The sequence below is a fragment of the Theropithecus gelada genome, chromosome 8 (genome assembly GCF_003255815.1).
Source record: "Theropithecus gelada isolate Dixy chromosome 8, Tgel_1.0, whole genome shotgun sequence".
Classification (NCBI taxonomy): domain Eukaryota; kingdom Metazoa; phylum Chordata; class Mammalia; order Primates; family Cercopithecidae; genus Theropithecus; species Theropithecus gelada.
In genome coordinates, this window is record NC_037676.1 from 37,216,210 (window position 1) to 37,232,336 (window position 16,127).

General features: G+C 39.5%; 1 protein-coding gene across 6 annotated transcripts in view; it reads right to left on the minus strand.

Annotated features, from left to right (window-relative positions):
* NSD3 (nuclear receptor binding SET domain protein 3) overlaps nt 1–16,127 on the minus strand; it is a 108,786-nt gene that overhangs the window by 60,694 nt on the left and 31,965 nt on the right. For 5 of the 6 annotated variants that reach the window (XM_025395401.1, XM_025395402.1, XM_025395398.1 and 2 more), the window contains 3 exons: nt 11,804–12,522; nt 2,596–2,667; nt 1,885–2,047 (listed from right to left, as the gene is read on the minus strand). In XM_025395401.1, coding sequence (XP_025251186.1) covers nt 1,885–2,047; nt 2,596–2,667; nt 11,804–12,478 — 910 coding nt within the window. In that variant the 5' untranslated portion in view covers nt 12,479–12,522. Of the gene's footprint in view, nt 1–1,884; nt 2,048–2,595; nt 2,668–11,803; nt 12,965–16,127 lie in introns of those variants that run through there. The other variant, XM_025395399.1, reaches the window with a different exon arrangement.

Here is a 16,127-nt window from a genome sequence, read left to right on the forward strand (position 1 = left end):
ATTGAATATGAAACTCTTTATATAATCTTAACAGTATGCTTTCCTCAAGGGAGAGAAGTGAAGATCCACAGTTCTGACATCATGTAACTTCTTAGAGAGTTCTGGAGGCCCAGATGTGGACATGAATTGTTTTCTTTAAGAAAGCATGGTCTTCTTGGAAAATCCTTGTCTTTTCTTTTCCCACTCACATAACCCTAGATCATTAGAGGGGTAGGGTACTTCAGAGACAACTAGTCCAATACCCTTCTTATATAAATTGAAGGAACTATAATAAGACTGCCTCCCCAACCTCTGTAAATGATGACTGGGTGAATTTAACTGCTTTCCCTGTAATATAAGGCAGTGTTTAGGAGGAGAGGTTGTGAAATTAAGATTTCTTTGAGATTCTGTTTACCTACTTAAAACATGGGATAATAATAGTACCTACTTCATTGTATTGCTGTGAGGATTGTATTAAGAAAATATGTAAGAACTACTGAACACAGGATCTTACACTAAAGCTCAACAATGTTGGTTTTTCATTTCTGCCTCACTGACACAACCCCTCTCCTAACCTTTAATCAGTGGGTCACATTGACAAGACGAAAAATGATCCAGCCAGATGGCCTTCTATACTGGGAGAGATTCTTGTTTATGCAGCTCAAGAATCACAGATATGGCTGATCCTATCACAAATGTGCCTTGCCAGACATAAACAGATACTATTTCCCCTCAGAAGAGTGAACAAGGACCAAGACAGATGGTTTAAAGTAAAAGAAAAAGAAACAGGTACAAACTTGTCACAGACAATGAGGAGCTCTACACATGACAAGAGTCAATTCACAAAGTTAACACCCAGAAGTAAGTTCCAAGCTCAAACCTTTCTTTGGCTACTAAGCGAGTTCATTTCAAATGCTAGAATCTCTGCAATCTAATCCACATCATTCTTTGGTCAAATCCCAGCAAAGGAGTACAGAAAAGTTAGAATTGTCTTTCTTAATTTTTATTAACATTCCTCAGGTAGGATCCTATATTATATAGCCACCTTCAGGCTACATGTCATATCAAATTTACAAGGATGCCCCAGTAAATTTACAGATTCAAGAATGGAGTGTAGAGGAAAAAAAAGCATCCTGCAAAATTTGCCAGGATGAAAAGTACTTGTCTGGATAAAAAATTACTATCCATAGCAGTCAATAATGAAATAAAAATGTTCAAAGAAGGCTTGGCCCAAATGCTTATTAAGCTCATATAAAACATCTGATCAGTTGTCCATATGCTTTCTTTAGGAAATAAGAGGTCATATTTTCAGTCAGATTAAGGTCTTTAAAAAAAGCAAGTGTAAGAAAATTATAAGCAAATGTAGGGTGTCATAAGGCAAATAATGACTGCATCAGCCATAGAAGCACTGTGCCATTTAAGATGACTATCAGTATTTCACTGGTTTTAAAAACTGATAAAAGAGGCCGGGCGCAGTGGCTCATGTCTGTAATCCTACCATTTTGGGAGGCCGAGGCAGGTGGACCCCCTGAGGTCAAGAGTTCAAGACCATCCTGGTCAATATGGTGAAACCTCATCTGTATTAAAAATACAAAAATTAACCAGGAATGGTGGTGGGTGCCTGTAATCCCAGCTACTTCCAGAGGCTGAGGCAGGAGAATCACTTGAACCCAGGAGGCGGAGGTTGCAATAAGCCGAGATTGCCCCATTGCACTCCAGCCTGGGCAACAGAGCAAAAACTCCGTCTCAAAAAAAAAAAAAAAACAAACCCACAAAACTGATACAGATAGGCACATTTTTGTATCAGATTATATATTATGTGTGTATTTTATATTCACATACAACATTTAAAAGTCACTTTCATTTCCAACCTTTTACTCAGCATCTGTTTATGCCTTTTCTTACCTCTTGTGTTAATTTTGGTATGAACCTCAAGCTGGGGATCACTTGAAACCATACAAGGCCACCAAGGATAGGTTCCCACCTTGGACCACACAAGATCGCCAACCTGAAACTTAACACCAGTGGACACTTCTGTTGTTGGAACAGAAGATAGTATTGGCTGAACCTACAGGAAAGGGTCAAAAAACTTCATCAGAAATTCAAAAAAAGAAACTATGTATATAATACATTAAAAATGCTAACAATGTAATTTTATCTTCAATTATACTTTGATACAGGAAAGGGTTAAAAACAACAGAAATTCAAAAAAAGAAACTATGTATAAAGTACATTAAAAGTGCTAACAATGTAAATTTATCTTCAATTATACTTTTCTCTGATGTCTCCTATCTAAAACTAGCAAAAGGGAACGAGGAAAAATATTAATAAGCCCCACCCCAAATACTGAAGATAGGATTGATGGTTTCTGTTGCCAAGTTATTAAAAAGGCATGTTAAGAATTCACCTGATCAATTTAAAAAAAAAAACAGATCATAGTTCTGAAAAGGAAAATAATTCACTGAAAATATCCACCTCTCAAGCCAGCTCCAAGATTTATTTCAATATAATTTCTGAAATTAAAAAGCGTAGTACCAATATGTGTTGCAACTCAGTCACTGTGTTTCACCTTCTTCCACCATATTTGGTTAGACAGTATTCAGTAAAACAACTTACTGGGGCTTCTTCTTTTAGTACTGGATCTTCCCTTGGTTTTTCTGATACAGTGTCAACCCTCTCATTTGGTCTCTAGGTGAAAAGGTATAGGTAAGTTGAATAAAATGGCATTAAATAAACAAACAAAAAAACAGTGACGTACATAAAAAGAATCAAAGAAAACTAAATAAAGAGAATAAAGGGCATTTATTAACTGAACAATGTAAGGAGTAAGAATACAACTTATTCAGTACCTAATTCTGTCTCAACATTCATTTTCCATCCCATACCATAGCTTTATCTCCTTTTCCTTATTTTGTTACTTTTAAAACTTAATTTCTAGGCCAGGTGCGGTGGCTCACGCCTGTAATCCCAGCACTTTGGGAGGCTAAAGCGGGCAGATCACAAGGTCGGGACTTTGAGACCAGCCTAGCCAGCATGGTGAAACCCCATCTCTACTAAAAATAAAAAAAATTAGCTGGGCATGGTGGTGCACGCCTGTAGTCCCAGCTACTTCGGAGACTGAGGCAGGTGAATCTGGGAGGAGGAGCTTGCAGTGAGCCAAGATTGCACCACTGCACTCCAGCCTGGGTGACAGAGTGAGACTCCATCTCAAAAAACAAAACAAAACAAAACAAAAAACTTAATTTCTAAATAAACTGGTAACTTTCTTTTTAATGCTCAGATTCTAGAAAAAAAAGGGCACTCTAAGATTACTAGTAAGACATAACTTGAAACTTTTCTGGAGAGCAATTTGGCTGTATATATGAAAAGCATTAAATTTTCAGACTCTGACCTTGCAAATCTACTTCTAAGAATGTATATTTGAAAAGCACTGAGAGATGTAAAAAATATGGATAAGTTTGAAGATATGCATACTATTGCTACTTATAAGAGCTAAGTATTATGCATAATCTAGATGGGCTGGGCCTGGTGGCTCACGCCTATAATCCTAGCACTTTGGGAGGCCAAGGTGGGTGGGTCATGAGGTCAAGAAATGAAGACCATCCTGGACAAGATGGTGAAACCTTGTCTCTACTAAAAATACAAAAAATTAGCTGGGCATGGTGGTGTGTGCCTATAGTCCCAGCTATTTGGGAGGCTGAGGCAGGAGAATTGCTTGAACCCGGGAGGCAGAGGCTGCAGTGAGCCAAGATCACGCCACTGCACTCTAGCCTGGTGACACAGTGAGACTCCGTCTCAAAAAAAAAAAAAAAGAAATAATCAAGATGTCCAAACATCTAGAATAAATTATAGTATAGCTAAGTAGAACATATTTTAAGATAACACTAATTACAATGCTATTTTAAAACAGCACATCACAAAGTAGTTTGAATAGTATGGTTCAAGTCTTAATTTTTTTATGTGCACAGAAGACTAAAAGGATATAAAAGGTTACCACCAGGTAATAAAATAAGTGATTTTTTTGGAGTGCTTATCTTTTTCTTTTTCTTTCTTTTTTTTTTTTGAAACAGGGTCTTGCTTTGTCACCCAAGCTGGAGTGCAGTGACGTGATCATGGCTCATTGCAGTCTCAACCTCCTGGGCTCAAGAAGTCCTCCTACCTCAGCCTCCTGAGTAGCTGGGACTACAGACATGTGTCACCACGCCCAGCTAATTTTTGTTGTTGTTGTTGCTGAAATGAGGTCTTGCTATTCCCCAGGCTGGTTTCAAACCCCCGGGCTCAAGTGATCCTCCTGCTTTGGCCTCCCAAAGTTCTGAGATTATAGGTGTGAGCCACTGTGTCTGGCCAGTACTTTTCTGTATTTGTCAAATTGTCTATACTAAACATCGTTACTTTTCTAATCATAAACCTCACAAGTATGTTATTTTAAAGTTTATGGCCGGGCACAGTGGCTCATGCCTGTAATCCCAGCACTTTGGGAGGCCGAAGCAGGTGGATCACGAGGTCAGGAGATCAAGACCATCCTGGCTAACACAGTGAAACCCCATCTCTACTAAAAAAAAAAAAAAAAATTAGCCAGGCATGGTGGCAGGCACCGACAGTCCCAGCTACCTGGGAGGCTGAGGCAGGAGAATGGCATGAACCCGAAAGGTGGAGCTTGCAGTGAGCCGGATTGCGCCACTGCACTCCACCCTGGGGGATAGAGTGAAATTCCATCTCGAAAAAAAAAAAAGAAAGAAAGAAGTTTCTAAAACCCTTTGGGGAGGCAATTTGGAAGTAGCTATCAAAATTTAAGATATGTACACTCTTCAATCTAGCAATCACATTTTAGAAATTTATTCTACAGAAATATGCAAAACAAGAAAATCTAAGCAGAGGAATTCTGCTAAGAGAAATCTAAGCAGAGCAGTATTATTTCATGTCAGTAATCTGCATGTCTACCAATATCTTCCAACTTTTTATTTAAAAATATGTAATCTATACATGCCTTGAAAATATTTGGTACAATGTAAACAAAATTGATACCAGTAATTATCTTTTGGAAATGACTTGAGGGAAATGGTGAAGGAAGATCTTCTATACCTTTTTACTATTTGTCTTTTCTGTAAAAACAAAAAACCAAATTACCTCTACAATGTAAAAGATTTTTAAAATATGTTACTTGTTAGAGAACAGAATTTAATTTAGATGGCTTAAAAAGAGGGTATATCCATTAAAGTAGGTCTTAATTCTACTAAAAGAATATGATTAATTCTAAAAGTTACTTAAAATTCTCATTCTATTATTTCAAAGCATTTAAAGACACTGTTGTGAAAACAAAGTTTTATTAAATTTAAAAAAGTATAAAAAGGTTTTTTTTTTGAGACAGAGTCTTGCTCTGCTGTTGCCTAGGATGGAGTGTGGTGGTGAGATCTCGGCTCATTGCAACCTCTGCCTCCCAGGTTCAAGTGGTTTTCCTCCCTCAGCCTCCTGAGAAGCTGGGAATACAGGCCCACGCCACCACACCCAGCTAATTTTTATATTTTTAGTAGAGATGGTGTTTTGCCATGTTGGCCAGGCTGGTCTTGAACTCTTAACCTCAGGGGATCCACCTGCCTTGGCCTTCCAAAGTGCTGGGATTACAGGTGTGAGCCACCGCACCTGGCCTAAAAAGGTTTTTCAGTTTTAGGAAAATAATATGTTCTATAAGACAGACTAATGTCCCCAAACCCAAGTATCAATCATTCACTTCACAGTGCCTACCATGTTTCAGGCTCAGTTCTAGAAGTTACATAGGCTATATATAATAGTGAAACAAACAGATGTGATTCTTGACCCCAAGGAGTTTACAGTTGGGCAGGAGAGACTGATATTAAAAAACAGAAACACAAACATCCAGTTAAAAAGTAAGTGCTATGGCTGGGCATGGTGTGGCTCACACCTGTCAGCACTTTGGGAGGCCAAGGTGGAAGGATCTCTTGAGGCCAAGAGTTCAAGACCAGCCTGGGCAACACAGTGAGACCCAGTACCTAAAAACAACAAATGCCTGTAGTCCCAGCTACTCTGGGGGGCTGAGGCAGGAGAATCGTTTATGCCCCAGAGTTCAAGGCTTCAATGGGCTATGACTGCACTTCAGCCTGGGTGATGCAGCGAAACCCTGTCTCTTAAAACAACAACAACAAACAAAAAAGTAAGTGCTAGGAAGAAAAAGAGAAATAATAGTGTGTAAGTATATATGTATTTTCAGATATGAAGGTCAGGAAAAGCCTCTCTAAGAAAATAAATTACAATCTGCCAGGCGTGGTGGCTCACACCTGTAATCCCAGCACTTTGGGAGGCCGAGGCAGGTAAATCACTAGGTCAGGAGTTCCAGACCAGCCTCGCCAAGATGGTGAAACCCCGTCTCTACTAAAAATACAAAAATTAGCCAGGCACGGTGGCAGGCGCCTGTAGTCTCAGCTAGTCAGGAGGCTGAGGCAGAAGAATCGCTTGAACCTGGGAGGCAGAGATTGCAGTGAGCTGAGATCGTGCCACTGGACTCTAGCGTGGGCGACAGAGCGAGACTCCATCTCAAAAAAACAAAAAAACCAAAAACAAGAAAAGAAAAGAAATTACAATCTAAGAATCAAAGGACGAAGAATTAGCTTAGTAAAACATGGAGGAAAGAACATTCCAGGAGGAAGGAGTAGCATGTGTGAGATAGCTGAGGTTAAAAACGGTACCAGCTGTGCACAATGGCTCACACCTATAATCCCAGCACTTTGAGAGGTTGAGGCAGGTGGATTACTTGAGCCCAGGAGTTCAAGAACAGCTTGGGTAACATGGCGAGATCCCATCTCTACAAAAAAAGAGCCAGGCATAGTGATGTGTACCTATATAATCTCAGCCACTCAGTAGGCTAAGGTGGGAGGATTGCTTGAGCCCAGGAGTTTGAGGCTATGTGAGCTATGCTCACCTCACTGTACTACAGTGAGTGAGTACAGTGGGTGTACTGGGTGACAGAGTGAGACCCTGTCTCCAGAGGAAAAAAAAAAAAAAAAAAAAGGACTTCCTTTCAAACCTTCTAATTCAAATGTCTTATCTTTTTAAATCTTTTTAAAATTTTTTTGATTTGTTCCAGATTATTGGTGTTTCCTTCACGCTGGTTTGAAATGCCATCAAAATCACTTTCAAAGAATTAAAGTTTTTTACACAGTCATTTTAAAAGAAAGAAGTGGCTAGGGAGTAAAGGATGCCCAAAAGGATTTATTCTAAGCTTTCAAGACTATATAAATAAGAGAAGAAAAAGAAGTCAAGTAAGGATGCTGCAATAATAGAGAGGAAGTATCTATTATAAAATGTGCTAATGCATGAGCCAAACAGATATACCTGGTAGGCATTTAGAGACAGAGACAACTTTAAGACATTAAAATTAAGTCGGGACAGAAATACTCTCTTTGGGTACTAATTCCATTACTTTGTCAGGAAGAGAAAGCATCAGAAAAAGATGACAGTGAGTTAGCTCTCCTTAATGTTCAATTCATCTTAATTTTAAAAATTAGGATTTTGTGGGTATATATCACTTTTTTACTTTTAATAGACTCCACATAAGAATACCTAAAAATTATGTTGAGTGGCTAAAATAAATTACATTATCCTAAATATTCCTGTAAAATTTTTAGCCTAGCACTTTTTTTTTTTTTTTTTTTTCTGAGACAGAGTCTTGCTCTGTTGCCAGGTTGGAGTGCAGTGGCACGATCTCAGCTCACTACAATCTCTGCCTCCCAGGTTCAAGCGATTCTCCTGCCTCAGTCTCCTGAGTATCTGGGATTACAGGCACGCGCCACTGTGCCCGGTTGTATTTTTAGTAGAGACGGGGTTTCACCATGTTGGCCAGGATGGTCTTGATCTCTTGACCTCATGATCCACCCACCTAGGCCTCCCAAAGTGCTGGGATTATAGGTGTGAACCACCACGCCCAGCCTTTAGCCTAGTACTTTTATTAAAACCAAGGGATTCATTAAGATGAATATATTACAGCCCAGGTGCTGTGGCTCACGCCTGTAATCCCAAAACTTTGGGAGGCCAAGGTGGGCGGATCACTTGAGGTCAGGAGTTCAAGACCAGCCTGGCCAACATGGCGAAACCTCATCTCTACTAAAAATACAAAAATTAGCCAGGCGTGGTGGCACACACCTGTATTCCCAGCTACTAAGGAGGCTAGGGCAGGAGAATCGCTTGAATCCTGGAGGCAGAGGTTGCAGTGAGCCGAGATTGCGCCACTGCACTCCACCCTGGGTGACAGAGTGAGATTCCGTCTCAAAAATAAATAAATAAAACTAAATAAAAAATGTGTACCAAAAGAACATTTTGCATATAAAGAGTTTCTAAGAATTTTAAGGCCTAATACTCTGAGGCTAGAGAGCCAAACCTGCTACCTTACTGTTCATGGGACTGATCCAGCCACTCTGCTTTTTATAAGTGGATATGGCAAACTAAGGGTTAATGAGACTCTGCCTTAGTGGATTAGCCCACTGAAGTGCTGATAGGAGACCAGCGACTGTTTGAATAACAGGGCCTATGCTCACATGCCTAAGGCATTCCACCTGCCAAGGAGGAAGACATGCAGAAACACAGCCACATGTTTCTGATTTAGTGGGAGGAAAAACAGCTCATGCAGATTTTTAAAATATACAATTTCAGAAGTGATCTCAGGTCTCCTGCTGCCTAGATGTTTGGACACATTTTCATTGTTGAGAAGATATACTTAGGTTGTTCCAAATAACAGCCACTCTTCAGAAGGCCAAATAGCTTAGAATTAGGGGGAAATACTTACACATCAAGTACTAAGAAAAAAGTAGCAGGTGAAATCTTAAGGTGTTGTGTTTTTTGTTTGTTTTTGAGACAGAGTCTTATTCTGTCACCCAGGCTGGAGTGCAGTGGCACGATCTTGGCTCACTGCAACCTCCACCTCCCAGGTTCAAGCAATTCCTGTGCCTCGGCCTCCAGAGTAGCTGGGATTACAGGTACCCATTGCCACGCCCGGATAATTTTTAAATATTTTTAGTAGAGATGGGGTTTCACCATGTTGGCCAGACTGGTCTCAAACTTCTGACCTTAAGCGATCCACCCACCTAGGCCTCCCAAAGTGCTGCTATTACAGAGTGAGCCACCACGCCCGGAGTTAAACATGGAACTCAACTATACGAGATTTTGTTTGCTCAAAAAAGAACCTATGAACCTATGAGTGGGCTTTTAAGGAACAACAACAACAAAGTAAAGTAAAAGAAAAAATCTATATAAAAGCAAATCCAGCTCCAGGAGATTTATATCAGACTTTTTCTCCAGGAATACAGTTTTCATTATGTCTCCCTGGGGCATCTGGGGGAGGGAAGCTGTCCAGTGAAGTCAGTGGATGCTTCTTTGGGCTTCCCTTCCACTTCTCAGTCCTCTACAATGCTAAACACCAAGGGCTGGGACCCCTATGGAAAACCAGTAGGCATACGGTATTGACCATTAAAATAACTGTCCTGAAGGAAGCACTGTAGATGTTGTTCAAGTTAAGGAAATCTAATTTAAAAACATATGCAGTTGTGAAACATTAATTTATACACATCTCTAGCTTAGCAAAAGCATGACATTAATGATGTCATTAATGTGGGAGCTCTGGCTGTGAAAGTCTGTGGTCAGAATGGAGTACAACTTCTACAACTGCCCCATGTGTGATACAATTCTAATTAATCAAAATTAAATTAACAAGAACTTACCTCTTTACTTCTTTGAAGGAAAGGAAGAGAGAAGGGGGGAGAAGGAGAGGGAGAGAGAGAGAGGAGAGAGGGAGAGAAGAAGGGAGAGAAGGGAGGGATGGAAGAGGGAAGGCATGAGGGGTAGGACGGAAAGAGGGAGGAATGGGGCAGAGAGGGGAGCAGGGAGAGGGAGGGAGAGGAAGAGGGAGAGAAGGAGACAGGGAGAGACGGAGGGGGAGAGAGAGAGAGAACGAACAAGAAAAAAACCTGGATTTCCCCCAAAGACTCAACTTTCAGGCAATGCTCCTAGTAATATTCCAGGCAGTTAATGCCACTTTCTCCAGGTATACTTTTGGTCAAAATTGATATTCCTTTATCCCAAGCTATTGTAAGATCCTAAACATCAAATAGTAAATTTTGCTCATCATGATTCAATAAAAAGGAAAATGAACTAAAACCCTTAAATTAAAATCTAAACATCTGGGCCAGGTACGGTGGCTCATGCCTGTAATCCCAGCACTTTGGGAGGCTGAGGCAGGCAGAACACCTGAGGTTGGGAGTTCGAGACCAGCCTGACCAACATGGAGAAACCCCGTCTCTACTAAAAAAAAAAAAATACAAAATTAGCTGGGCGTGGTGACATGCCTGTAATCCCAGCTACTTGGCAGGCTGAGGCAGGAGAATTGCTTGAATCTGGGAGGCGGAGGTTGCGGTGAGCAGAAATTGAGCCACTGCACTCCAGCATAGGTAACGAGAGTGAAACTCCGTCTCAAAATAAAATAAAACAAAATAAAATCTAAGCACTGTAATCCTGAGCTCTAATAGTTACCTGAAGGTTTAGGTGATATAAAGAACTAGGTATAGCAGATATCTAACAAAGACAGAACTGGTTTTAGAATCTAATTGCAAAATGACTACTAGAAACATCACTGATGACTCTTTATCTCATTACCCAGTTTTATTGTCTTCACAGCATCTAAAGCTATCTGAATTTATGTACATACATATGCATGCATATATATATATATATATTTATATATATATATATATATGTATTTTCTGGCTCCCCTCACTAGAATATAAGCATCCTGAGAGCAGGCTTTTCATTTCTACTTTTCATTTCTACTTTTCATTCATTGCAATACCTTTGATTCTTAGAGCATTGCCTAGCACACAGTAGGAGGAGTATTTCACCAACATTTGTTAATGAATAAATAAGAAAACTACAGAAAAATGAGAAAACATGTTGAAATGTCACATTGGGACTTGTGAGAGTCTAGAACCATTGTGACCTTTACTCCAGAAAAACATCACTTGTGAGTTGCATGAAGTAATAGAAGCCAGCTACCAAGGAAAAGATGAGTTGGTAAGAAGTAAACATTTCTTTGAACAGAAAATAACTTACTCAGGCATAACACATATAAAAGCAGATAGCTGTCAGAAAAATAAATATAGTTTTCCTAAGTCAAAGTTTAGAAAACATTTGCAATTCATATTATGAACTCTTCATTTAAGCTAGAATTATTTTTTACATACTTATTATATTATTGCTAAGCAAATTCACGCTGAAACCTCAGATATTAAAAAATTCAGCAGCACATATCTTAAGTTACCTATAAAGGATGATAAAAACTCACCTGAAGTTTTAATCAATATATATTAATACTAACTCTGATTTTAATAAACAGATTTCTATTATTTCAGGTTATTTTGTAGCAAACATTAGCAATGAGTGTTAAATCTAAGCTCTACTGGCAAAAGTTGGTCTAAAATAATGAAAACTCAATATAATTAACTATTTTATCTTTGGCTTTCCTCTTCATTTTCAAAAACCAACAGCCTATTTAAGCAAATGAAAATAACCGAAGCCATTAGGACAAAGAAACATAAGCAGCAAGATTTGTTTTACATGTTTTTAAAATATTTCTTAACTAATATCCATTCATATATTCAACAAATACTCAGCATCTATTATAATATTCCAAGCACTTTCCTAGTGATTAGAAAAAAGAAATTATCAGAAGGATTCATATTTAAAGAGATAAAAACCAAAAAGATCTCTTGAACTTCCAGTAAATGTGAAATAGAACAAAATTTTTCAAAAAGACTTTTCAACTCACATTTTGTTCCTCTGGTTCTAATTTGGGGATTTTGTGTGACTTGCGCTCTTCAGATCTCGATGAGTCATGCTTGTTGCTTTTTTTCCTCTTTTCTTTTCTACTTTCATGCTTTGACTTCGTGTGCTCACTTGCCTGTACTTCATTTAAAAGGTCTCCACAAAGGGAAGACTCAAACAATTCCCTGCCATTCTGGATAGTTTTGGTTATTTTTAGTTTAATTTCAGGTGAGCCAGTCTTCTTTGGAATCACAGTTTGTGGTACCGAAGGAGGAGGTGGTGGCTGTGGAGGGGAAGGTTTTTCCAGAATTTCATGTGGTCTTGTGTTTGGAATTTCTGAATGGTAATAGTCAGTGGGGCTAAAGTTTCTAGCTGCACCAAAGCCATTGGCTGACCCATTAGGATACTGACTATATGACTGGTATTTGGTTTGAGTTTCATACACGCTGATTGATGATGGATACCCATTTGTGAGTGGAGGAAGATCTTCTGTTGTAGCTGGGTACTGAAAGCCTTGCTGCAAGGTAGCTTCATATGGTGTTTGGCCACCATCTTCAGCAATGTCACTGTTGTTATCAAAGGCATCCTCCTGACGGATGTTGGCGGAGTCAATGAGTTGAGGTGGTTGCTGAATTGTGTTTCCCATGATCCCTTGCATGAAAGAGAAAGAGAAATCCATTGTTCTGCTCCAGCATCCTTAACTTTCCCTTTCTCTCATCGGGCCTAAAATTATAAAAGAGGGGATTAGAAGGTGTTAATATTATCATTGACTAGAGGCTAATCAACTGAAAAAGGATTAAATTAAAATGTTTTGAACTCAATTTTCGTATCCAGATATGCATAGACATTAAACATTTCTAAAACAGATAACCAATATTCTGACACAGGGTAAATACCTTTTATCTTCAATGCTTATCTGTTTGAAACTCCTGATCACTTTCACAACAACTGTGGCAACAAGATTTTATCATCACTGCCAACACATGAAATAGTTTTGACATTCCTTTTTATCTCCCAAGTTAGAGATCATAAGTCTCAAGTTAAAACTAGTGTTTGCAAAATAAGCAGTGTCCTGACACATATCAATCTGCTTCCATAAGAGCTTCCTTTAACATCATTCATATTTTGTTCAGTGGTTGTTTTAATTACAAAAATAATAAAATGTTATTGCAATTTTTTTTTTTTTGAGACACAGTATCACTCTGTCACCCAGGGTTGAATGCAGTGGTGCAGTCATGGCTCACTACAGCCTCAACATCCCAGGCTCAGGTGATCCTCCCATCTCAGCCTTCCCAGTAGCTGGAACTCAGGCATGCATCACCACGCCCAGCTAATTTTTGCATTTTTTGTAGACAGGGTTTCACTATGTTGCCCAAGTTGGTCTTGAACTCTGGGGTCAAGCAATCCGTCTGCCTGAGCCTCCCAAAGTGCTAGGATTATAGGCGTCAGCCACCATGCCTGGCCTGCAAATATTTTAAACACCAAAGTGAAAAGGTCTGTTCCTCTCCCCACTTCATTATTCCCACTCTTCTATGCCAAGACAACCACTATAAACACTTTGATGGGTATTCTTTCACATCTTTCTCTATGTTTTTACATATAAAAATTTTAAAATAGGGCTTATTCTGTGACTTGCTTATTTAACTTAACAATATATCCTAGATATGCTTCTACATCAGCATGTATAGACAATTTTCATACTTATTCTTTAAATGGTTGCATAGCAAATAAACGTTGTTTTTACCATAACGTATTTAACCATTTGTGTACTGATAGTTTCTTGCAATTGTTTGATATAATAAATATGTCTGCAGAAAACCTTGTTTATTTTTATTTATTTTTCTTTTCTTTATTCTTTTTTTCAAATAGAGACAGGATCTTGCTGTGTTGCCCAGGCAGGTCTCAAACTCCTGGACTCAAGTAATCCTCCTGCTTCAGCCTCCCAAAGTGCTGAGATTATAGGCATGAGTCACCATGCCTGGCCTGAAACATTCTTGAAACTCGATTTTTGTGCACATATATATTTCTACAGGACAGATTTGAAATTTTGATAGATACTGTAAAATTGTTCTATAGGTTATACTATGTCAATGAACTCTCATACCAATAGTGTGTGATTCTCTACACTGTTGCCAGTATCTACTTATTTTTAACAACTGTTATATATAGCAGAAGCATCTGGGGTACTTTTACAAAATGTATGTGTCAGAGTCTATCTCCTAAAGATTCTAATTGAATAAATCTGGGGTGGGGTCCTGGGCATAAGTTTTTTAAGACTATATCCCCAGTAATTTTGATGCATATTCTTGGTTGGATCATTGCATTATAACTTTTCAATTATTGCATCTCCTCTAGTAGGTGTCTGAAGATGCCTACATTATGTAATAATGTTACAATATACATAAGCATCTGTTAGAAAATGCTACAAGACCACCCTGCCTTGTCATAAGGTATGACAAGTGCACATCACAGGATAGAAGATTAATGGACAATCCATATATTATTTTGATAATCCCATAAGCATTTCTTCTAGAAAGTTCTTTTGAGACGGAGTCTTGCTTTGTTGTCCAGGCTGGAGTGCAGTGGCACAATCTCAGCCCACTGCAAGCTCCGCCTCGCAGGTTCATGCCATTCTCCTGCCTCAGCCTCCCGAGTAGCTGGGACTAGAGGCGCCCACCACCATGTCTGGCTATTTTTTTTGTTGTTGTTGTATTTTTTTTTTTTGGTAGGGACGGGGTTTCACCATGTTAGCCAGGATGGTCTCGATCTCCTGACCTCATGATCCGCCCGCCTCGGCCTCCCAAAGTGCTGGGATTACAGGCGTGAGCCACCACACCCAGCCTCTTCTAGAAAGTTCTAAAGCAGGAAGAACAAACCAGTTTTCACAACTATATCAACTCTGATGAACTGATTGTAGCTGCCTAGAATACTGTGAAGAAGGATCCTGAGGCTGGGCGCTGTGGCTCACATCTGTAATCCCAGCACTTTGGGAGGCCGAGGTGGGTGGATCACGAGGTCAGGAGTTTGAGACCAGCCTGGCCAATATGGTGAAACCCCGTCTCTACTAAAAATACAAAAATTAGCTGGACATGCTGGCAGGTGCCTGTAATCCCAGCTACTCGGGGGGCTGAGGCAGGAGAATCGTTTGAACCCAGGAGGCAGAGGTTGCAGTGAGCAAAGATCGCACCATTGCAATCCAGCCTGGCCAACAGGGTGAGACTCTGTCTCAAAAAAAAGAGGATCCAGAGGCTACATTCCAGTTCGACTCTGTTAATAACAGAATCATTAACAACACCTATTATTAATAGATTAATAACAGACTGATTAACAGTGTCTACCATCTTGGTTCCAGTAGGTTTGCTGTAATAATAAAACAACCCCAAAAAGCAAATGGAAGAGGGAAACAAAGCTGACAATACACTTTTCAAGGTGTATCCAATTATACAGCTACTGTTTGTTCTGCTAGTAACAAACGGAAATCATTTTGGAAGTCCTAAAATTACAAACAAATGAATAAGACCGCACACAAGAAATTGAACTGTGTGTACTGCTTTGCACTGGCTGGGGGTGGGAGGGATCCAGAGCACTCTCATTTTCTTAGTGTCACCTCAGGGTCAGGCACTTTACACATCAGCTCATTTAATCATCACAACTCTGCAAGATAGGGATTGTGATTTCTGGTTCACAGGTAAAAGAAAGTGAGCTTCAGAGGGGTTAGGTGGCCTGCTTAAACCACAAGGGGGGAGAACTCGAATTTGGATCCAGGCATGTCTGACTCTGAAGTCCATGTTGTTTTTGTTTGTTTGTTTGTTTTGAGACAGGGCCTCACTCTGTTGCCCAGGCTGGAGTGCAGAAACATGCAATCACAGCTCACTGCAGCCTTGACTTCCTGGGTTCAGATGATTCTCTCACCTCAGGCTCCCAAGTAGCTGGGACTACAGGCACGTGCCACACCTGGCTTATTTTTTGTATTTTTTGTAAAGATGGAGTTTCACTATGTTGCCCAGGCTGATCTCGAGCTCCTGATGTCCATGATTTTTACAACTGTATCAGTTCTGTTTCCCTCAGCTATCAGTTCTGGGAAAAGAATTCTTTTGTTCAGGTACTTTATTCCTTGGTCACTATCAAAATCACAAATATTCTAATAACCACCATTAACACTTACATAGTACTCTGTAAGTGCCAGGCACCATTCTAAGTGCTTGACATAAGTAATACATTTAATCCTTCCAGCAACCTTCATGTAGATATTATCTCCTATTATACATAGGGATATAGAGGCACAGAGAAGTTAAATGACTTGCTCAAGTGCACATGGCTAGTAATTA